Source organism: Astyanax mexicanus, chromosome 24 (assembly GCF_023375975.1).
Source record: "Astyanax mexicanus isolate ESR-SI-001 chromosome 24, AstMex3_surface, whole genome shotgun sequence".
In the NCBI taxonomy this organism is placed as follows: domain Eukaryota; kingdom Metazoa; phylum Chordata; class Actinopteri; order Characiformes; family Acestrorhamphidae; genus Astyanax; species Astyanax mexicanus.
The window spans coordinates 15,283,047-15,308,200 of record NC_064431.1 but is presented as its reverse complement, the minus strand read 5'-3'; the positions used below and the strand labels follow the sequence as shown (position 1 = coordinate 15,308,200).

Here is a 25,154-nt window from a genome sequence, read left to right as displayed (position 1 = left end):
ACACATTTCCTCATTCAATGTTTTTATTTTAATTTTCTACATTGTAAATGAACACTGAAGTCATCCAGAACACGTAGAAAATACTCTGTGAAGCATTTAGATGCTTTTATCTAGGGAGCTGTTATCTTGCAGTTTCTGAGGCTGGTAACTCTAATAAACTTATCCTGTGCGACAGAAGTTACTCCTGCACTTCTTTTCCTGGGGCGGTCCTGATGACAGCCAGTTTCATCACTGTTATAAGTGTATACCAATCCCACCTCTTCACAACACAACTGATGCTCTCATACACAGTAAGCTGCACGTAATCTTCAAGTAATTAACTCTTAACAAAAGTTCAGAACAGCTGTTAACCCTACACTTTCGGGGTTGACGCGAGTGGCTGCCTGTTCCAGTAGCTCCGTCTCCTTTGTGTGTTTTTCTGAGTTTTTTCACGTTTATTTATTGTCTCTGTGCTACTACACACGTCTAGTGTGCATCTTATTTATATCCTAAGGATATTTTTAATGTAAATATGCAAGGCAGCGAGGAATACTGTGTTTATTCCTGTGAAGAACTGCTAGCCCTCTGACCCGTGGGATGTGGGGGCATTGTCCACACAATACCGGGGGAACTGAGGAGGAGGTACCAAGGCTGCAGGGCCAGAGCTAAGCTAAAGGATAAGAAGAAGGAGAAACTAACTACTCTACCTCATAAAGCTGACTGTAAAAAATGCCAAGATGTGTAAAGCTAACACATAATACACATTTTTTACTTGTTTGCTAAATAATTCCTTGTTTTATTGTTTCTTTATAGCTTGAATGACTTCAGTATTAATCAACAAAACAGAAAATGTAAAAAAAAAAAAAAAAAAAAAAAAAAAACACTGAACTGAAGGTTTGTCCAAACTTCTGACTGGTACTGTATGTTCTATTGTTAGGAGTCACAATATTACATAAGAACATGATTTCCCTAAAGTATAGCAAAGAATAGGTTTGGGGTAAAACATGATACATACTGATGCTACATTGCCCCGCCCACTTGTGTAGGTGGACATTAAAATAGTCTGATGTATTAGAGGCAGCAAAAGTTAATCAAATGTAAACAATTAAATGTGAATTCTGTTTTATAATTATTTTTGGTTAATTAAAATGTTGATTATTTTTATTACATTAAAATGTTTTACATAAAATATATATCTAAAAATATATACTTCAGAGTGATCACAAATTTCAATATGTGTTAAAATACGGACTACATGCAATTTATTGTTTTAATTACTTGGTTGATATACTTATGCATCCAGTATTTTTACATTCAAAGGCAATAACATCTAGAAATTGAATTTAATAATTGTTTTTCTTGCCAATATGAAGCCCCTAAGCACTGGGTTATTTCAAAATCCTTATTTTTGTCTTCATGCACTGGATAAATTCCATGCAAAGTGAGGATATCTTCATATTGAGGCCTTTAGCTAGCTATTCTCGTAAAATTTACATTTTATAAAGATTATTAAGCTTATTAATGAACCCAACAGGGTGGGTCTAGCGAGGACACATACCCGTATGAGTGAGAGTGTGTCTCTGCAGGTGGTAACGCTGAAAAAACTTCATGTCACACATGGAGCAAGCATATGGCTTCACCCCTACATACAGAGTATACCTGTATTAGCATAGACTCAACACCAAGCTGCTTATTCAGCTCAAATAAAATAAAAATCTTATATTACAATTGTATTGACCTCATTCTGAATGCACTATTTATCTAACCATTTAAACGTACTATAAATAGACTAATCACTGATTCTTTACAGTATGATACTATAATTAAATGTATTGTATTACAAATACTGGGTGCATAAGTATATAAAAGAGTATATAAGAATAGTTTATGTATTATATGAATAGTTTATTAGTATACATGGCGTTATATACATCTTTGCAGTTTCTCATATACAGTACCAGTCAATATTTAGACACATTTTCTCATTCAATGTTTTACTTTTTGTTTTCTACATTGTAAATAAATACTGAAGTCATCCAGACTACGAAGGAACACGTAATGATATGTAGTAACTTAAAACTGTTAAACAAACCAAAATACTCTAAAGCATTTAGATGTTTTTATCTACGGAGCTGTTAACTTGCAGTTTCTGAGGCTGGTAACTCTGATTAACTTATCCTGTGCAACAGAAGTTACTCCTGCACTTCTTTTCCTGGGGCGGTCCTGATGAGAGCCAGTTTCATCACTGCTATTAAGTGTATACCAACTCTACCTCTTCACAACTTTACAACAACTAATGCTCTCACACACATTAAGCTGCAATAATTTCAAGTAATTAACTCTTGACAAAGGTTCAGCACAGCTGTTAACTGAAAGCCATTCCAGGTGACTCTGCCTCATAAAGCTGTCTGAATAAATGCCAAGATGTGCAAAACTAACACATAAAACCTTTTATTTTTTTTTTACTTGTTTGCTAAATAATTCCTTGTTTTTTTTCTTTCTTCATAGCTTGGATGACTTCAGTATTAATCTACAATATAGAAAATGGAAAAGTAATGTTAAAAAATAATAAAAAAAATTAAAAAATTAAAAAACAACGAATTAAAGGTATGTCCAAACATTTGACTGGTACTGTATTTATTACTGTTAGGAGTCACAATACTACATTAGAACATGATTTCTCTAAAGTGTAGCAAAGAATAATCTCTTGACTTGTGCTTTAGAGATTTATAAGAAGAGACAAACATAACATTTTAATGTATTTAAACATTTTAAATGTTATATATTTTAAAGATTGATAAATTTTAATGTGTGTTCAACAATGACACTGAAATTCTCTTAAAAAACAATACAGGACTATGAAATGTAATGCTTAATTACTTGAAATAAATGTGAGTAACTGGTTAATTGGTTGATATACTTATGCATCCAGTATTTTTACATTCAAAGGCAATTATATCTATACATTTAATGTACTATTTGTTTGTCTTGCCAATATAAAGCCCCTTACAATCTTTGGATGCTGCTAAGCACTGGGCCATTCCAAAATCCTTATTTTTGACTTCATGCACTGGATAAATTCCATGCAAACGAGGATATCTTCATAGTGAGGTCTTTAGCAAGCTATTCTCATAAAATTGACATTTTATAAAGATTTTTAAGCTTATTAATAAACCCAACAGGGTGGGTCTAGCGAGGACACATACCCGTATGGGTTAGGCTGTGTCTCTGCAGGTGGTAACGCTGAAAAAACTTCATGTCACACATGGAACAAGCATACGGCTTCACCCCTAAACACACAGAGCACTGTTTGTTAATGTTCAGCTCAGGTTAACAATCAAACTGCAGCTCAGTACGTCTTCAGCACCACACTGCCCCCTATGTGTTCTCAATTCACCACATCCAAACTCGAGTTTGTTGCAGCCAGACCATCGATGGTGGGTTGGAACAGACAAACGTGGCACATGAAATCCAGACTCGTTCGCATTGTTGCCAACTGTCTTTAATGCCGAGTTGGTGTCGGACCCGGTTGTGTATAAATGGAGGGGAATGGGGATCGTACAGTGCAGACTGCACTAATGCCAGATGCCAGAACTGGTGGTAGAAAGTAGGCGGTGATGAAAACCCATCACGTCTAAATCGCAGGCTCTATTTCGAGCCTCGTAGGTTTGGAACAAGTTGGCAACAGTGCTAAGCTGCACATCTGTGTGTGGGCAGTTGCAACAGTGCGGGTGGTAAGGAGAGACGACCCATACCCGTGTGAGTGAGGCTGTGTCTCTGCAGGTGGTAGCGTTGGAAAAAACGCCTGTCGCACATGGAGCAAGCGTAGGGCTTCACCCCTAAACGCACAGAGCAAAAAATTAGCTCACAGGTAAAAAACAGAACGTCAGGCACCTACATGGAGTAGCATGCTTTCTGGACAGTGCTGAACACTTAGCGGAGCAGAGACAAGAGCATCCACAGCACATTCCACTACGATTCGGGGTGGAAGATGATGAGCAAAGCGTCTGAGGATGAAGGTATGTGCATAGTGTCTATGCTTATAACAATATATAAATGCTTATTACATTAAAAACTTGACATTAAAATGATCTATTCCTAATTGAAAACATAGTAGTTATGTCATTTTTTAGGTAATTTTTCTCTCTTAAACTTGTTTAATTTGGACAATACCTACTGTATTGTCTACAGATATTTAAATTGTAGGGATGCCTCGACATTTTATTTTATAATTTAATATTAGGATTTTTTTTCAGCAGCAGCAATGCTGTATACATTGCCAACAGGCAGGCAGCCGACAAACAGCCAATAAACGTCAAATTTAAGTTCATTTTTCTGTTCTACTCTCAAACTAAAAGTAAAAAAACACTTCTTGACATTATTTTTCATGCTTGGTATGACTTTACACTGTTTACTACCCCTAAAGAAATTTGCTGTTCTCCAGCTAAAAGGTACTAGCTGTACAAGACACGTATAAAACTGACAGCTAAGCTATGTTAGCCTTAGCATTTGATTGGTAAACAAAAGACTGGCTGCCTTTCTCTGTGTGAACTTTACTCACATGATTTTAGAAGCACTGCTGGGGTACATTTATGATTATGATAGCTCTATTAAGGTAAATTCATTATTAGAATAGCACTGCTGAGGTAAATGTATGATTAGAATAGTACTGCTGAGACACATTTATGATTACAATATCACTGCACTGAATCTATTATTAGAATAGCTCTATTAAGGTTTTAATATTTCTGACTACAATAGAACTACTGAGATGAATGCATGATTAAAATAGCACTACTGAGGTAAATGCATGATAATAGCACTGTAAAGGTACATCTATTATTAAATAACTCCACTAATGTAAATGTATGATTTGAATAGCACCCCAAAAGTACATCTATTATTAGAACAGCTCTACTAAGGTAAATGTATGATTATAATAGTAGTGATTAGAAATTTATGATTGAAATAGCACTGCACTACAATTATTATCAGAACAGCTCTATTAAGGTATGGTTACGATTAGAACAGCACTACTGAGGTAACCGTACAATTAAAGTAACACCACTTAGGGTAAAAATAAACATCTGATTAAGTGCTGATACAGTGCTGCAGTAAATGTAAGATTAATTTTTTTTTTTTTTCAGTTTTGGCGAAATCCATCCCTACTTTGAAACACAGTAACTATTTTTTTGTTGTAGCTAGTTTAGAAGTTTTCAGAGAGTTAAAATGTAAAAATATTTAAACAAACTATAATTTAGGCAGGGATCACAAAACAGAAAAGTGATTGCCTTGCAAAGAAAGCAGAAGCCATGCTGAAGACATCTAACATGCGGAACAGGCAATAATGAAAACAGCACACTGCAAGAGGTTCTGAACTGCAGCAGCAGAAAAGCAGCGGAATGGCATGGCGAGCCGCGTTCAGAAAGCCAATTGACCAACCAACAATCACAAACGTGAATAAAAAAGATAAACATGGTGCTCTGATGCAGCCGGCTGCAGTAGTGCGGGGTGGGGGCGAGGCGGGACAGGGCGGAAGGGGGGGGTAGGATGAGAGGGGTCATACCCGTATGAATGAGGCTGTGTCTCTGAAGGTGGTAACGTTGGAAAAAGCGCATGTCGCACATGGTGCAAGCATACGGTTTCACCCCTAAACGCACAGAGCAGAGGGTCAATCACATGACTCCGGACAACAAATCAGAACTTAGAGCTAATCAGATAGATACATATGACTGAAATAGTGAGAGCACCAGTCTAAAGATTTTAAGTCAGGATTACAGAAATCACAGATCGAGATGTTTCTTGGTTCTGTTCTGTGTAGACGAGCACAGTTCAAATATTTGCATTCTGAATCGCTGTGATAAATATATATAAATCAGTTGCAGTTTGTAAGCTGTTTGAATGGAAGATTAATGATTACTATGTCTGTGTACATTTAACCAATTTTAAAGATTATGGGCCTGAAAATGTAGCGTCTTCGCTAAATTAGACAAATCGGATTGATAATCTGTTAAAACAAGAGTGTCCAAGCTTTTCCATAATGCAACAGTATAGCTGCAGGTTCTCATTCTAAACCAACTACAGCTAAGACTGATTCCACTTATTGAGCTTCTGATAGGCTGAATTGAACATCTGCAGCTACACTGTATAACAATCTATATAAAATATAATATAACAATAATATTTTTTAAATAATAATAATTTAGATATTATAAATATATTTAGAGCTCAATTATTTTTAAATGGGTATCAATGAGTGTCAATAGTTAATTTCACTTAATAAATAACTAATTCACATATTGCTGTTGTACAGTTAAACTAGAAGCATTAACTATGGGTTGCCAAAATCAGAAATGTTTTTGGACTGTATCAAAATACTTAATGTGTCATATCTTATTGTACGTAATAATATAGGCCAAAATTCTGACAGGAAAAATATTTATTTATTTATTTTGCTATTTACTATATATACACACAAGCTAATAGTTTGTTTGCAGTTTATATGCACTAAATATGCTACGCTTTTTTGGTTTTGTTGTTACATTATTTTTGTAATATATTTTTGATTTCGTTACACAATTTTTTTTAATACAAAACCAGGGTGAGTCAAAGGTTTTTAGATTTTTTTTGTTTCTCCTGAACGTTAAAATCTTATTATTCATACAAAAGAAAACCTTTAAACCTACTTTTAAAAAAGACAATGTTTTGTCACATCGCTAAGAATATCATATTGTAAAATATTATTGTCAAAATTCCCTGAAAAAGTCTGTTTTATCACAAAAACGGGAAAAAACAAGAACAGTTCAGTTTCTTTCCATTCTAAACATACAACAAATTTAACCAAAATATAAACATACATAACAGTGTAGAAATAGATAAACTGTTTTACTGACATATTCATTGGTCATTGGCCCACATTCTGTATATATTTAAGACTTTTATTCTGAAGCTAACAAGTGAGCATCTGAGTTTAAGGGTTTAGTTTGTTGAGGAATTTAAATTGTATTAATATAATGTCCTGTACACATCCTATACATACTGCATACGCATCAATACCCCTACAGCATTCTCTATCCTTAATTTTTTTAACACAGTATACACTAAAACAAACACATCAGTAATTTAATATTGTTTAATCTAAATGGCCATGATTATGCTCCTTTTATTTTTGTTGAAATACTGTTTTGAATATTCATGTCCAATATTTATATACATATATATCGACACATACCAGTGTGAGTGAGGCTGTGTCTCTCCAAGTGGTAACGTTGGAAAAAGCGCATGTCGCACATCGAGCAAGCATACGGCTTCACCCCTAAACGCACAGAGCAGCAGATTCAGTGATCGTCTACACAGAACCAAACACCTCAATATGAATAAATCAATATCAACAGGTTTAACTGATTTAATAATAAGGATTAATCATTTAATGCACAGCATCACTCCTTTACATCACGCCTTTTTTTAACGTAGCGCCGCATATCCGCAATTTAATCCAACGGTTAGCATTCAGCGTTCAGGATTGGTTGTAAAGGTTTTTGATTGGTCAAATGGCTATAATCAGTATTGAAGTTCAGCACTGTGATTGATCGGCACTATTGTAATAAGAACAACAACAAATGCACTATAATTCTCTTACTGAAACAACATGCAGTTTAAGTTTAACAATAAGGCTTGTGTGATAGATTACATGAAATAGATTTAAAACATATTAAATACTAAAAATTTCAAGACACCCCTTCCTATGTGTAATGGCAAACGTATTTATACCCCTTAAACTTTATTTAAAAAAAAAATGAAAAAAATTACCTTACAACCACAAACTTTAATGTATTTTATTGAGATTTTAAGTGATAGACCAACACAAAGTACCAGATAATTGTAAAGTGCGGGGATGCTTTTTCTCCAGCAGGGACAAGGAAGCGGGTCAGAGTTAACGGGAAGATGGATGGATCTAAATACAGAGCAATCCTAAAAGAAAACCTGTTGAAGGCTGAAAAAGTCTTGATTGAGACTGAGAAGGAGATTCACCTTCCAGCAAGACAATGACCTTAAACATACAGCTAGAACTACGGTGGGACAGTTTTAGAATAGTTAGAATGGCCCAGTCAAAGTCCTGACCTAAATCCCTAAATTGAGCTTCTGTGGAATGACATGAAAATTGCTGTTTACAGACTCTCTCCCTCCAAACTGGCTGAGCTTGAGCTTTTTTGAAAAACAGAATGGGCAAAAACCTCAGTCTCTAGATGCACAAAGCTGGTAGAGAGAGACCCAAAAGACTTACAGCTCTAACTGCAGTGAAAGATGGATCTACTAAGTATTGATAGAGGGAGGCAGAATAATTCTGCACATCAAATTTTTTTCAGATTTTTATTTGATTCAAATTTGACTTCACAATAATGTGCTTTTCTGTGTTGGTCTATCACTTCAAATCTAAAAAAAACACATTTAAGTTTGTGGTTGTAAGACGGCAAAATGTGAAAATGGGGTATGAATACTTTTGCAAGACACTGTATTTCTATAATTTTAGATAAATGTGTTTCAGCAATCTATAGCAACTGCATTAGAGTGATGACAACAGGTAACAGACATGAAAATAAGATGAAATAGATACTGACATCCAGCACTAATATTAATAAGTGATTTCAGTTGACTGATGTGAACATAGTATTAAAAATATAATATAAACTAAAAGTATAATATATATACTTTAAGTAATTTAATCAAATGAGAATTGCTCTCAATCCCAATCCCAAGTTCCAGAGCACAACTGGGCCAGGATTTAGTTAAGTAACATATAGTAAGGTGGGGTAATGCTGCTATTATCAATGTAATTATTAATGAGATTATTATCGCTATTACGAATAATAACTTCAGTTATGCCAGGAATGATCATGTGACTCATTTCCGCAGCATCCTGCTTAAACATAAACTGGTAAAATAAATAACCATTACATGTGAATCGATTGTGTGAACTGTTAGATGAGAACATTTAATCACGTTCAGTGAAAAATGAGTTCTTAATGCTGCGTTCCATTTACTTCAGAAGTTGCACGTCAGAGCAAGGAGTGAGGTCACTCCCAGGTTAAATATTCTGAATTCATTCATAATTTTACAGTCCAATTCTAAGTTTTTTTAGATATTTAAAACCATTAATAAATGAAAAAGTAGAAGCTGCTAGAAAGTGAGTTTGACGTTTCCCACAACTGGTCTAAAAAAAATCCTAAAAAAATGTTCTATGCTATTTTAAAACCAAACAATATAAATAAAAAAGTAAAGCAGTTAGTCTGATTTATTATTATTTATTAATTATTGTAAAGGTTCTGTACTTCTCAGACTTGTATTTGATTAAAATTTTTAAAACCATCAACCACTTTCATTCCACTTCACAATTATGTGCTACTATCCTAAAGAAAATTGGTTTTATGCTTTTTTTATGGTGAATCGAACCAAAATATATCCTTTTTATGCATTGTTAGCTATACCATTCGCAGCACTCTGGGAGTCACCTCCACTGTGGGGACAGAAACGACGAGCACACAATGTGGAGCTTTTTTTAAAAGAAATAGCTGATGCAAGGAAGCAGTTTGTGTTTACTGTTTTAAAAGTTTAATGTTGATCTTAATAAGGCTTCTTGTAAATAGTTTACATTCTATTGTTTAAATTAAGAGTAATTTTATACTTTTCTGTCTTGACAATTAATTACATACTGTTGTTACTCACATCTAGATAAATGTATAACTTAAGTAAATGAAACCACGTTTATAAACATGTATAAAATGCCATAAAATAAATAAACAATCTTCTTTCTACAAAATCTGAACATCATTATAGAAATAAAGTTTATCCATTTTAGATTGGTAATTGTAAGTTAGTAAAATATATTTATTGAACTGAAATAATTACAGCTGACATGTCTCTGCATCCGGCAGAAGCCCACACCTCATCTCAGAGGTGAGTCCAAGACTGCTGAGAGCCTCATGGTAGAGCTCTGCAGCCAGTCTATATAGGGAATCAACATGGAATCATGTCCACAAATAGCCATTAAACAGTTAAACAGTATTGTGTGTAGGGGTGGGCAATATTGTATCGTATTCAATATATCGTGACACAGAAATATCATGATATTAAAAATCCATATCGTGATAATAGGGCTGTTCTGTCTTAAAAGTAGTCTATTATTTACTGTGAAGCTTTAGGTGTATTTAGGTGTATATTCTGCAATATTTTTTGCTGCATTATATTATTTTATGCTATTTTAATTATTTTGCCACATTATGACTATTCTATTATACTATTATATTATATTCCTGAAATTAATGAATTATTTTAGTTTTCCTATATCGCAAAAATACCCTGAAATATCGTGATATTATTTTAGAGCCACATCGCCCACCCCTAATTGTGTGTACGTCTGATTTAAGACACTAATAAAGGCAACAAGGTTAAAATTTCCTGTTTGAAACTTGGACATTCTGACATTTAAGTTCAAATGGAACGCAGCATAAGTGATTCAGATTTTTTTAAATGTGTAAATTTGTGTTAGACTGAAGGTAATCTACAACTCTACTACACATCAAAAACAATAGAGACAAAATTACACAGACCACTAGACAGACGTTTAGCATAAAATTAATTATATTAAGAATTATATTATATTATATGCTGTAATGTTTGGACATACTTTCCACAAGTGAGCAGATGAATGTTTTCTGTGTGTAATGTTTTTTTTTGTTTTGTTTACCATTGATGTGAATAACTTCCATTACAGATACCCTCAAAACAACAGCACTTTTCTAACCAACTTACACGTTACTAACTGTTCCTCTCATCATTAAACATCTTGGACAATAAACTGCTTTACAGAAGTGAAGAACCTGCTGTGGAGCTTTTCATTATTGTTGCCTACAGACATTTATCAGAACATTTTACCTTCAGGAAAGGTAAGGAGTGATTTGTCATACCAGTGTGAGTAAGGCTGTGTCTTTCCAAGTGGTATCGCTGAATAAACCTCATGTCACATATGGCACAGGCGAATGGCTTCTCCCCTGTGAAAGGGGGAAAAAAATAAATTAACATAAATAAAAGGAAGCTGATTCAATTCACATACATAAATTATAATTTATATAAATGTAAAAAAAAAAGATGGTTAAAATTAGTTAAAAGCAGGGGTTGCACAATAACATTTTCAGGTTCGTTACTGATAGGACAAACTTGAGTACCTGCCAATAACGATATCAATGAGATACAATCTTAACACAAGCAAGCTGCACTATCAGGGATTGTGAAACAATTCCTGGCCAAAACAAGTAATGAAAAATACAGAGATACATTTGGCTGCTGGTTTGGTCACATTTTGGGAAAGTTTTATAGATTTATTTATTACTTATTTTGTTCAGGAGTTGTGCTATGATCCCCAATACAATTATGATACCTGCCAAAACCGATGTCTAAACCAATATCATCTTTTTTTGTCTCTTAACACAAGAACGAATAGGTGTAGTAAGTTAGCTTTACCTTTAAGAATCTTAACACAATTCTCAAAACAAGCACTAAATAAATCTAATAAATGTACTTAAAATTTGACATCAACACAAACTAACATATTGAGAAAGGTCAAAAGATGTATTCATGACTTGTTTTGTTTAAGAATTATCCTACACTCCCTAATACAATTTTATTTTGACAAATGTCTGACTAATACTGACCCTTAGTAAAAGTATATTTTTTCCTTTTCTTTTCCCCCCCATTCTCAACACTAGAATTACGAAGGGTTCATAGCACAATGCCTGGACAAAACAAGTCATTAATTAATCTATTAAACTCTTTGAAATGTGACCTCATAATGAACCACCAATTAATTACACAGATATACAGAGATATAGTTTACCGCTGATATTAAGGTCACATTTTGAGAAGGTTTATTAGATTAAATTATTACACCTTTTGTGCAAGAATTGTGCTACAATCCCTAATACACTTTTTCCAATTTAAATTTAATTTAGTGGTTTTAACAAGAATTAGACCAATACAGATAATGGGTATAAGATCAGACCACGCCTCACAAAAATGTAATGCAACACCCATTTTCTTATCCATTTTTTTATAACTGGATAAATTTTATGTAATGTACTATAATTCAACAATTTCATTTTAAGAGAACATTGTTGTTAAGACGTTGTTTAATGTTTAATGGTCTGATTAGTTTCTATTCAAACTGCGTGTGAACTGTGTGTGAAAGCAATTTTGAAGTTAAATGCCATCTTATAAGCGTTCAAGTACAGACCTGATGAACTGTTTAAGGCTAGCTTTGATCCAATAGCCATGTAAATGAGAGCTTGTATTATTCCTTTGATCATTCATTCAATCTCTTTCACATTCCAGCCCTCATGTGACCTTTCGCTAAAGCTCCACCTTTATTTACTCGCTGCTTTTGAGCAGACATTGTAATCTACTATTAAATAAAAATGTAAATAACAAATGACTGGACTCAATTACAAACAGATTCTACAAATAGAACATCAGATAAACATTGATAAACACACTCTCAACACCTTTTGAATGTATTACAATAGCACAGATGTTCAGCTGGTAGAACAAGTAATATTGGAAGTAAACTTAGTTACTGAGGTTTCAGTAACTCATTCAAATAAACACCAGCCAGTGTGCTTGTGGTAAACCAAGTGAATTATGGGAGTCAAAGTGTGGTCTAATTGTAAGTGGCAAATAAATTGGACATTTAACCTAATCAGTTAGCACAGAAGTACCTGTAGTGATGGGTGATGACCTGGGTGATGACACCCAGCTATACCTGTCATTCTCACCTGAAGTTCACTCAATCTCTGCACGGATATCGCAGTGTCTCTCAGACATACCCTCATGGATGAAGGAGCATCACCTTCAATTAAATCTCTCAAAGACTGAACTTCTGGTTATACCAGCAAAACATCTTTTCAACACAACTTCTCTATAAGTATCGACTCTCTCTCTCTCACACCGACAAAGGTTGCTAGGAACCTGGGTGTTATGGTTGACGACCAGCTCTCCTTCACGCACCATGTGGCCTCAGTTGCTCGATCCTGCCGCTTCGCGCTTTATAACATCAGGAAAATTAGACCGTTTCTGACGCAACAGGCCACCCAACTCCTGGTACAAGCAGTCGTCATCTCACGCCTCGACTACTGCAATGCCCTGCTAACTGGCCTCCCGGCCTGTGTAGTAAAACCACTCCAAATGACCCAGAACGCAGCAGCACGTCTGGTCTTCAACCAACCAAAACGGGCACATGTCACCCCGCTGCTCATTGAGCTCCATTGGCTACCAGTTGATGGTCGCATCAAATTCAAAACTCTTACAATCGCCTACAAGGTGATGACAGAACAGGCTCCTTCCTACCTGCACTCACTCCTGAAGGCTTACACTGCCGCTGCGCTCCTCCAATGAACCTCGCCTCGCTTTACCAAACAAACATTCACACAAAGCAATCCAGACTGTTCTCATACAGAGTTCCTCAATGGTGGAACAAACTACCTTCCACTACCAGATCAGGAGAATCTCTCGCTATCTTTAATAAACTCCTGAAGACAGACCTCTTTAAAGAGCACTTACTCTCCTAACACCTCTAACTAACTACCTTCTACTACCAGATCAGGAGAATCTTTCACTATCTTCAAGAAACTCCTGAAGACAGAGTTCTTCAAAGAGTACTTACTCTCCTAACACCTCTAACTAACTACCTTCCACTACCAGATCAGGAGAATCTCTCTCTATCTTTAATAAACTCCTGACGACAGAGCTCTTCAAAGAGCACTTACTGTCCTAACGCCTCTAACAAACTAACTACTTCTAACCTCATTTCCTTCTTCCCCTCTTTCACTCCTCTACCCTATTGTTTCCCTTCGACCTCCTTTAGGCCCTATCTAAAGATGTTTTTACCTTTAACTTCTATTACTTTGTACTTCACTATTGTAAGTCGCTTTGGACAAAAGCGTCTGCCAAATGTCATGTAATGTAATGTAATGTTATTGAATAATACATGATGTATGTAATAATTACATAATGAGTAATTAAATAGCATATATTAATAGAACGTAATACACTGTAAATTATTAAGGGGTTAAAGCACACTAAAGTACCGAGACAGAAATAGTCTCAGACTGAGCTAGCTGAATGTGCTGAATGTGGAAGGCGTACCTGTATGAATTAGAATGTGTCGTTTCAGGTGATAGCCACTTCTGAAGGCCCCGTAGCAGTGATCACAGATGAAGTTCTTCTGCACTTTGGACAGTGGACAGTTCCCATTCTCATCCACCACAACAGACTGAGAAACAACCAAAGGGGTTTGTCATATTGCTTCAAGCAGGAAATTAATTTCATTAAAAAAAAAAAATTACAGTGAAAATGATTTTTTTAAATCATCCAGACTATGAAGAAACACATAAGAAATCATGTAATAAAATTAAACCTATTAAACAAATCAGAGTACATTTATCTGAGGTGCTGTGAACTTGCGGTTTCTGAAGCTCGTAACTCTGATGAACTAATCCTGTAGAACAGTGGTAACTCTTGGTCTTTTCTGGGTCAGTCTGTTTAGTGCCAGTTTCATCATTTTGGCTGCACTTGAGGATACTTTTAAAGTTCTTAAGATTTTTCAGATTTACTGATCTTCATTTATTAAAGTCTTCTTTTTTTTTACTTAGTTAAGTAGTTCTTGTCATAATATAGATTAGATCATTACTTAAATAGGGCTATTCACTGTGTACCAATTCGCTGTGGCATTGTTTTGATAAGCTTCTGCAAAGTCACAAGATATATTTCAGTCCAGTGCTGCATTCATTTTTCACCAAGATCTCACATTAATGATGGCAGAGTCTGACCGCTGCGCAAAGCATTCTGTAAAATAAATACAATAAAAATACAGCTCTGGAAAAAAAATAATAAAAGAACACTTAAAAATGAGTTTCATTCATTTTACCAAATAGAAAAAAAAACCTCTGAAATATAATCAAGAGGAAGATGGATGATCACAAGCCATCAAACCAAGCTGAACTGCTTGACTTTTTGCACTAGGAGTGGCATAAAGTTATCCAAAAGCAGTGTGTAAGACTGGTGGAGGAGAACATGCCAAGATGCATGAATACTGTGATTAAAACCAGGGTTATTTCACCAAATATTGATTTGTGATCTCTTAAAACTTTATGAATATGAATAACTTTTTTACTTTGCTTAATTTGAGGTCTGAAAGCTCTAAATCTTTTTTCATCATTACAGCCATTTCTCATTTTCTGCAAATAAATGCTTTAAATGACAATATTTTTTGGAATTTGGGGGAAATGTTGTCCGAATTTTATAGAATAAAACAACATTGTTTATTTTATTTAAACATATACATATAAATAGCAAAATCAGAGAAACTAATTCAGAAACTGAAGTGGTCTCTTATTTTTTTCCAGAGCTGTACATTTTAAATATGTAATGTAATCAACCACTAATCAACTGTTATTTGCTTTGCGTCTAAACACACTGTACGTAATGTAATGCTATGTAGTGTTACGTTGCTTTATAGTGTGCCCTGGTCCTGGAGAACCATAATCTTACTCCACTGTTTACTTGTACACAGTTAAAACCACATATAAATCTTCCTGTCATGAAATCACAGCCTTTAAAAATAAAAGTCTGCACAACAATGTCTTTAAAAGTTAGATTAACATTAGAGAATATGATTAACTATCTCCGACTATAGCTAACCACCATACTGTCGTCTCTCTTTTACCAGATACAATAACTGTTATTGTGCAGCTAACCCCTCCCCTCTGCCTTTCTTTTCAGAGAACACCACCCCCCACCCCTCCTCCACACCAACACACTAACCACCACCTCCCCCACCGCCGCCACCGCCTCCTCCCGAACACAGCCTCCCCCACCACAGCCCCCCACACAAACAAAAATGTGCAGGGAGTCTCGCAGCCCCAACCCACACAGTGCCGAGCAGTCTCTGAGAGCTGCTTTAAAATTCTGTATGGAATCCAGGGAGCTTCCAAACTTTTTTTTAAAGATTATTCGATTTAAACAACTAATCTCAAACTATAAAAAAACTTACAGAACTGAAAAGCAACAAAAAATAAAGATACTACAGCTATTGTTATTTGGGTGGTGGGTGAATCTCAGCACTGCAGTGAGTAAAACGGGCATAGTGGTGGTGTATGAGGTGTTCATGTGTGTTTGTGCTGCTGGTATGATTGAATCAGATACAGCAGTGCTGCTGGAGTTTTTAAACACCATAGAAAAGTCCAGCAACAGCTTCTTATGGGCATAGTCATGTGGGAACTGATGAACTAATGACTTTACAACTTTGGTGGTACAGCTCTAGATATTGGTAGGAGTATCTAATACAGTGGAGGCAGTAAGTGATTAAACACAGTGTTTAAAAACCCCAGCAGCACTGCTGTATCTGTATCTGATCCACTTGTAAACACAGCACAACACACACTAACACCTCATACACCACCACCATGGTGTGACATGATGTATGAGGTGTTAGTGTGTGTTGTGCTGTGCTGTGTGCACAAGTGGATACAGATACAGATACAGCAGTGTTGCTGGAGTTTTTAAACACTGTCACTGCAGTGCTGAGAATGATCCACCACCCAAATAACAGCAGCACATCTGCTCTGTGGCGGTTCTGTGGGGTCCTGATCATTAAAGAACACAGTGAATGGAGGATAATAATAAAGTATGTTAAAGTATGAAGAGAAACAGAACTACAAAGTGCTCCAATATTTAATGGTAACATTTCAGCAACAGTGTTGTCATTACAATCATAACAACAAAGCTACTTTAAATCTTAAACGTAAACAAGCACACATGCCTCAGAACAGGCCAATCAATAGATTCAACCACAGCATTCTCTCTCACTCCCACTCTCTCTCTCTCTCTCTCTCTCCCTCCCTCCCACCCCCACACACACACACACACACACACACACACACACCTCCCCCCTCTTCAAACACTGACCTTCCCTCCTTTCCCCTCCTGCTCCCTGACTTTACAGGGCGTTCCCGACTTCCTGTTCTTTTTCTTCAGCTGCATGTCCTCGTTGGGTCTCATATCCTTCTCATCCAGCAGTCGGGGAGCATGGAAATCGCCTTCTTTCCGGAGAAGCTGCACACATACACACACACACATTTCCTAAATGTGTTAACACTTGTTAAAAAACCCCTAAGAGCCAACCATATCATATTTAAATCAGAGCACCCACTCTGCCCCAAGTTATATAAATTAATTTATAATGATTTTTATTATTATTAATTCAGAAGATTACAAAAAAATCAAAAGATCATGATAAGTATATTAGTGTAATAAATATGACACTATTAGAGATGGCACTGATTCGAAATGTATAGGATGTTTATATTAAAGCATCTGTTACAGCAAATATATGATTGGTGTAAAATGCACTTGATGTTTTAGGTTATTTTTCCTAGAATATAATATTTATAGTATAATAGTTAAGATAATATATTAGTCCAGTAATAATAATGACGACTGCCATATATACTACTGTATAATCTTACTGTCATTGTAAAATCATTTAATGCCAATAATATATTAAACATATAATACCATACTACCACCATACATGGCATTTTTAAAGAATAATAATACATAAATAAGTGAATAAAACAATACCTGTGCTTTTAAACAAAGCTGACATACTAACTTGCTCACTAAGGTTAGATAATTGAAACATAATAAACTGCCTGATGCCTGACACTGCCTGTTTACTGGTACTGTTCTGAGAATTAGAGATTTGGGCTCTAAAACCTGTTTTTAAGTCACATATAATTAAAATGGTGGAGATATACATGCAGAGGTGTTGCAGTAAAAAATGGCTCAGATTTGCCACTATTTTACTATCATAAACATTAGATATAAAAGTCCACAAAAAAACAGAATGTGACATGTAATTTTACTGGTGGGACTGGATAGTACAGTATATCAATAATATAATATATAGTATTGCGTTCTAGTATATACAGCTCTGGAAAAATGTAAGGGAGTTTCTAAATCAGTTTCTCTGATTTTGCTATTTATAAGTATATGTTTGGGTAAAATGAACATTGTTGTTTTATTTTATAAACTATGGACAACACTTCTCCCAAATTCCAAATAAATATAGTTATTTAAATCATTTATTTGGCTGAAATAACAAAAAAGATGCAGACCTCAAATAATGCAAAGAAAACAAGTTCATTTTCATGAAGTTAAGAGTTCAGAAATCTATATTTGATGCAATAACCCTGGATTTTATAAACAGTTTTTATGCATCTTGTCATGTTTTCCTCCACCAATCTTACACACTGCTTTTGGATAACTTTATGCCACTCGTGGTGCAAAAATCCAAGCAGTGCAGCTTGGCTTGATGGCTTGTGATCTTCCTCTTGATTATATTCCAGAGGTTTTCAATTTGGTAAAATCAAAGAAACTCAATTTTTAAGTGGTCTCTTATTTTTTTTTTCAGAGCTGTATATTGTACTGTATTGTATTGCATTGTATTGTACAATATATACAATATATATTAGCAGAGGGGCATTTTTTTTGACTAGAATTAAGCCTAGTCTTGGACTAAACAGCCTTTAACAAAATATAGTCTACGACTCAATCAGAATTGTGAAGAAATGTTGCATAACCACTAAATGTGGTCTACTGTGCCATCTCTAACAGTTATATTTATATTCAGGAGTGATGCTGTGTGTTTAACAGCACTGCTATTATCAGGTTTAATTAGAACTGCAGCTTGTTCTGGTTGAGCCATGTCCCCTTCTCCCCAGTTTCTCCTAACCAGTGGCGGACAGGTCATCCCCGTCGGTAAGACCATGTGTCCCTGCGGCCCGCGGTCCTGCAAATCCCTCTGACCCGAAGCGTGGCCTGGGGCAGGACCCAGAGGAGTCATCATTTTCTTGGGGGCAGCCATGGAGCTGGCTTGCATCAGGGCCATGCTGGAAAGTACGGCTTCACAACCGAGCAGCCCCGCCTCGAGAGAGATATTACAGACAGATTTCAGTTCAATTAAGAGGAAAAAAAGATATGCTGAAGATGTTCTTCTGATCTTCTGTTAACAGGCCAAGAATGTAGCTTAATTTCTCGAATTATTCTTTATTTATAGTAGGGCTGCACGATATATAAATCATCATTATTAATGAAAGTGAAAATTTATACAATGCTGATTAACTAAAATTGGGAGATATCTTTACCATTATCTATAACATGAAACTGATATTTAATGATGATACAGTAAAGGAGGGCTCATTTCTGTAAACACTGTGTCTGTGAGCGTGTGTGTGTGTGTGTCTGTGTGTGTTCCCATTAATTAGTTCTCCCCCTAAGTCAATACTTAGGAACAAATATCAGAGTTGGAATATTAAACTACTTAAGATTTAAACATATTTTTTTATTTTACAGTTTTTTACTTCGGTTATTTAAAAAGAAATACGTATTTAAATGGAAACAATTTAGTATGTGTTTATTTTGTATTTCATTAAGTTGTGCCATTACCAAGATGTGAATTTTTGTATTAAATCAAGGCATCAACAACACTTATTTTGTTTTTAAATAAAATATTATGAACAGTATGTAATTAGGAATAAGAATATGCTATATATACTTTGAGTATATATATATATATATATATATATATATATAGTGCAGCCTAGATATGTATGTAGATATGTACTCAGAACTGTCAGAACCAATCAAATAAGCAGAATGAAGAACACGGGACGAGCCCATGAAGGAGACTGACCCATTTCATATGGTCACGGACCGAGCTGCTTGGTATGTGTGACATCACCGTAGAGACCGGATGAGAGAGGGTGGGGAAAGGGGCGGGGACAAGGTGGCTAGAAGAGATGTCACTCAGGATGGTGCGATAGACAATAGGCCACACCTATTCCTATCATCTGGCTCTCGTTTACGTCCTTGTGAAGGGGAAAGGGGGGGGTACAGAGAGGTGGGAGGTGGGGGGGTGAATATTGTTAAATCACATATAAAAAAACATTTACAATGAATTAAAACACAAATGTAATGTAACAGCATTTTCACAAAGACCAACATCAGCAGAGTTAAAGTGGGAAATACTAAACTACAATCTTAAAGAATAATGCAATTCTAATGTGCTACTAGGGTTTCCATTGTACTACCTACATTTGTACATATCATTATTAATATTAATCTGGCCACAAAGAAACATTTCATAACTGTAAACTGAAAATTAAATGTAACCCTGCCCCACAGATCAGCTATACTGAGAAAAATATTTTTCAAATGCAGTAAAATTAATCATATTCAGATATTTTAATAGCATTCAGAGCATTCAGCTCTTCTGGACTAACAAATCAAGAAAAAGACAGCAGAAAGCACTATGTGGAACTAGACGTGGGTGTGGCTTAAAGTCAAAATGAATGAGGTGCAGAATGTGGGTGTGGCTTAAGGCAATAATCACTGGGGTGCTGAAAGTCGATATGGCTTAAAGGAGAAAATCATGTCAAAGCAGAAATGAAGGGGTGTCTGATGTGGGTGTGGCTTAAAACACAAATATATGGGAATAAATGGATGTGTGTTGCTTTAATTTAAAAGTGAGTGTGAGGTGATGGATATTAGCATGGTGTAGGGAGCAATAACTGGTGTGCTGAAAGTGGGTGTGCCTTGGTATGCAAATTAGTGTACTGGACATGGGTGTGGCTTAAAGAATAGAAAGTAGGTTAAAGAAGAACTGAAGAGGTGCCTGATGTGGCTTAAACACAAATCTATGTGAAGAACTTGATGTGGGTGTGGCTTAAAACACAAATCTGTGTAAAGAACTGGCTCAATGCAAGAAATTTGGGCATGCCTTATTCCAGAAATAAACATGATTTGACGGATGTGGGCGTGGCTTAACATAGTAATGACTAAGGTGCTGAAAGTGGGTGTGACCTGATAAAAAAAAAATGCAATTAGTGTACCGAACATAGGTGTGGCTTAAAGCAGAAATTACATTAAGGAAGAAATAAATATGTCCCAATGTGGGTGTGGGTTAAATCAGTGGGTAGAAATCCCTGCAAGGTGTCAGATATGGGTGTGGCTTAATGCAGAATGAGTGTGGCGGAGGGACGGAGGTGCTGAAAGTGGGTGTAACAAAGCACAAATGAATGTAGAAATAAGTTTAAGATGCTGGACATGGGTGTGGCTTAATGCAGAGAATTAGGGTGTGGCTTAATATTGAAACGAATGAGAGGTTCCTTAAGTGGGTTTTTCTTAAGGGAGTGCGGTAGTGTAAGGTACTAGATGCTGGAAGTTTAAACCATACCCACATCTAGCATATTTATACTTTTTTTTCTATTTTTTTCCCATTTTCTCCCCAATTTACACGGACAATTACCCAACCCACTCATTAGGACTCCCCCTATCCCTAGTGATGCCCCAACACCAGGAGAGTGTAGACTAGCACATGCATCCTCTGATACATGTGAGGTCAGACTCCACCTCTTTTCGAACTCTTGCTGATGCAGCATAGCCAAGGAGCTTCACTGCACACTCAGAGGAAAGAGCAGTGACTCGGTTCCGATACATCAGCTCACAGATTCCTTGTGCTGATCGACATCACCCTTTGGAGTGATGTGGTATGAGTGCCTTTTACCCACCCAATTGTGCTCTCTCAGGGCTCTGGTAGCCGATGGCATTTGTGCTTTAAATTTTAAAGTGCAAATTAATAAGTTGCTGGATGTGGATGCGTGTTAAAGCTACAAATAATGTGTGGTGATGAGTGAGTGGAGTTTTAAACTGTAACGAGTGTGAGGTGGTAAGAGTAGGTGTGGCTTAAAAGCAAGAAATTAAGATGTTAGTTAATGCAGAAATGAGTGAGACAATGGAAATTGGTGTGGCTTGGAGATGTTGGTGTTTTTACTGACCACAACACACTGCAGACTAATGAAGAAGGGCTGTTAATAAAAAGCATAATAAGAAAGTGCTTTAGACAGCCAATCAGCAGTCTAGATTATTGAGCAAATGTGCTTATTGGTTGTAATATAACCAACATCTAGTAAATTTGTTTTAAATTGGGAGAATTATTTAATATGAGGTGGTGCTGATGTGATTCATTTGGTGGATACCTAAAAATAACATGAGTGACATCTGTTCAGGAGGAGCATCCTGCCTCAGAACTGAAAAGTGAGCATCTGTAGAGCCATACCAACCAATCTGCACATTTTACTGTACACTGTACAAATACATATCTTATTACTTTATACTATACTTTAAGCTATATTTTCAAATGTTTATAAAATATCAGCAGAAAAATTGTGGAAAAAAATGGTAATTAATGGGAGTTTGCCCTTTGCCCTTCTTTTCTTGTTAGTTTCCATCCTCTACTCTTCTCATAAGACCTTATACTAGATACTGGAACATTGTTGTGAGAATAATTTACTTCAAATATCATCCAGCCACAATAAACAGCATCTACCATTCTAATGTATCAAAAAAAAAAATCTGAATGGAGTTCCATCACTCCAACCGCCCAATATTGAAAGGTCTTACACCACTGTAACTCAACAGCAAATCAAGAGGGTCAGTGAGGTCAGGTAGGGATGCTGAATGATTAAATACTGCACTTCAACTCATCCCAAAGTAGGGCTTGATGATATGGCTAAGATTTAAATAGCAAAATATTATTTAATTGTGGTCGATACGATGTCAGACATAAATCTGATTTTGATAAGAACTACATGAAAGCTGAAAAAAGCTGAAAATCTGCCAAGAATATCAAATACAAAAAAAAAACAATATTGAAACATTTTATATCGCAATATATATACTAATATTAAATTATTGTCCAGCCTTATCCCAAAGGTACTGAATGTTGCTCAATCCATCAGAGAAACCACAACACCTAATGCTGGAGGGTTTATATGAACAGATAATGTAATTTGGCAGATTGTGCAGCCAAGAAGCACTGCTCCAAGGAGTAACTAACCAAGGAGCAACATTACTACTGTGTTATTCACACTACTGTAACATATCTGTAAATATGTAAGCTATGTAAATATGCAGCCATTTGTGCTAGCTATAGAGCATTCTAGTTTATGTGTAAATGTGCTTTAAATAAGAGCCAAAGGTTACAGAGAACCATGTTACAGGGTAAGACTTTGTAAACCTTTAATATCACCCAGAAACAAAATAAGGGTGATAAAGGGTTATAAATAAGGGTGCTTTCACAATAACAAAATGAGAAAAATCACACAAAACCAAAATAAGATACGTTTTAGAGACCTTTCTTATCAGTTTGGATGAAAAAAAAAATTGTTTGTACACTTAAAATATGGTCCAGTGCAAAAGTGTAAAAATTGAGTTCTCTAACGCCATATTTAAGACTTTTGGGCCGTAGGATGGATGGAGCATCTTAAAATTAAGCAACTTTAAGACAAATTAAAGCCTTTTTCAAGATCTACAACCTCAGAACATTGCCAGCATAACCATAAACAGAACCAAAACAGATGTTAACTGATTTTTTAAATATGTGCATTGAAGGTGTGATAAAACAATATACATCATGTGAGGACAGGCAAATGTCTAGCGCTTAAAATTTAGCTCTTAAAAAAACATGCTCTGCGGAGGCCATAATGTTGTTACATTATGTACTGTACATGTATGTATGTATTCCTGATTTATTCTTGATTGTTATTCAACATGCAATAAGAAATAGGACTTTCAGGTGGCTGTTTTGCGAAACTAAATTCACTAAATTTGCAGAAAACTGCTATATAGTGAAACATATTGTTATTGGGATATTGTTTGTTTGGTCATATAGCACAGTCCTACATGCAATATAAGGCTGGAGTTGGCTGTTGTTCGAATTTTCCGGTCCACCTTAAATGCTGAAGCAGTTGCATGCTGGCTCCTCTGGAGCTCCTGGGGAGTCAGCATGTAAGTGCTGCAGCATTTAAGGTGGAACGGAAAATTCGAACAAGAGGCTGGGGAGCATCATGTAAATTAGATGTTAAACGCGTTAAAACGTCCGTATGTCAGCGTATTCTGGTTTATTACGTGTAATAGCGCTCAAAAAAACAAGTAATACTGACCTGTGGTCTTATAAACACAATAAAAACGCTAGTTAGTTAGCTAGTTACGTTAGCTCCAAGCTAATTGGCTACTGTTAGCCAGAAAGCTAGCAAAACTCCTACGCAAAAACACGGTCCAACGCCCCACATTTTAGAGCAAAAACGCAGAACGCAGAACCGCATTTAATAGCTTGAATTCACTACAAAAAAACCGAAATACGACACCACGCTCTGTGTATTTAATACGCTATTACTAGTCGCTGCATCCAGCGCTGAATAACCCGCTAGCCGCCGTTAGCTGACTAGCTAATGCTAACACCCTAAGCTCCACTCCCGACGGAAAGCGGCCGCAGCCTCCCACTGAATAATTTCCACGCTCAGAAATTACATTTAAGCGCTTAAAAAGAAGCAGGCATTCATTACAATGTGCAGAAAATGTGAATTTTACCTTTTAATCCGCACCCCAGCCCGATCTTGCTGTATTATCACCGCGGCCACATCGGCTAGCTCAGTTTACAAACACAGGAAACAGCGGCGGAAGAGTTCCGAGCCAGCAGCGGAGCAGCAGCACCAGACCCAGCCAACCAACACTCAGCCCAGCTATACTCAACAATACTAATCAATACTCTCAAATACTCAGCCCAGTTATACCCAACAATACTAATCAATACTCTCAAATACTCAGCCCAGCTATACTCAACAATACTAATCAATACTCTCAAATACTCAGCCCAGCTATACTCAACAATACTAATCAATATTCTCAAATACTCAGCCCAGCTATACCCAACAATACTAATCAATACTCTCAAATACTCCACCCACCTATGCTCAAAATACTAATAAATACTCAAAAATACTTAGCCCAGCTATACTCAACAATACTGATCAATACTCTCAAATATTCAGCCCAGCTGTACCAACAATATTAGTCAATACTCACAAATACTCAGCCCTGCTATATGCAACAATAATAAACAATACTCACAAATACTCAGCCCTGCTATACTCGACAATACTAATAAATACTCAGCCCAGCTATATTCAAAATACTAAAAGATACCCGCAAATACTCAGCCCTGCTAT

The 25,154-nt window shown here is 36.0% G+C and overlaps 1 protein-coding gene across 12 annotated transcripts in view; it reads right to left on the bottom strand.

Moving 5' to 3' along the window:
• znf740a (zinc finger protein 740a) overlaps nucleotides 1-24,647 on the bottom strand; it is a 50,030-nt gene extending 25,383 nt beyond the window's left edge. For 3 of the 12 annotated variants that reach the window (XM_049471462.1, XM_049471465.1, XM_049471472.1), the window contains exons 1-11: nucleotides 24,517-24,646; nucleotides 19,781-19,955; nucleotides 18,821-19,012; nucleotides 16,993-17,139; nucleotides 14,173-14,299; nucleotides 10,944-11,027; nucleotides 7,211-7,294; nucleotides 5,546-5,629; nucleotides 3,735-3,818; nucleotides 3,186-3,269; nucleotides 1,538-1,621 (exon numbers count right to left, since the gene is read on the bottom strand). In XM_049471462.1, coding sequence (XP_049327419.1) covers nucleotides 1,538-1,621; nucleotides 3,186-3,269; nucleotides 3,735-3,818; nucleotides 5,546-5,629; nucleotides 7,211-7,294; nucleotides 10,944-11,027; nucleotides 14,173-14,299; nucleotides 16,993-17,139; nucleotides 18,821-19,012; nucleotides 19,781-19,825 — 1,015 coding nt within the window. In that variant the 5' untranslated portion in view covers nucleotides 19,826-19,955; nucleotides 24,517-24,646. Of the gene's footprint in view, nucleotides 1-1,537; nucleotides 1,622-3,185; nucleotides 3,270-3,734; nucleotides 3,819-5,545; nucleotides 5,630-7,210; nucleotides 7,295-10,943; nucleotides 11,028-14,172; nucleotides 14,300-16,992; nucleotides 17,140-18,820; nucleotides 19,013-19,780; nucleotides 19,956-24,516 lie in introns of all 12 variants that reach the window. The other 9 variants (XM_049471468.1, XM_049471466.1, XM_049471464.1 and 6 more) reach the window with 9 other exon arrangements.
• Nucleotides 24,648-25,154: the final 507 nt, after the last annotated feature.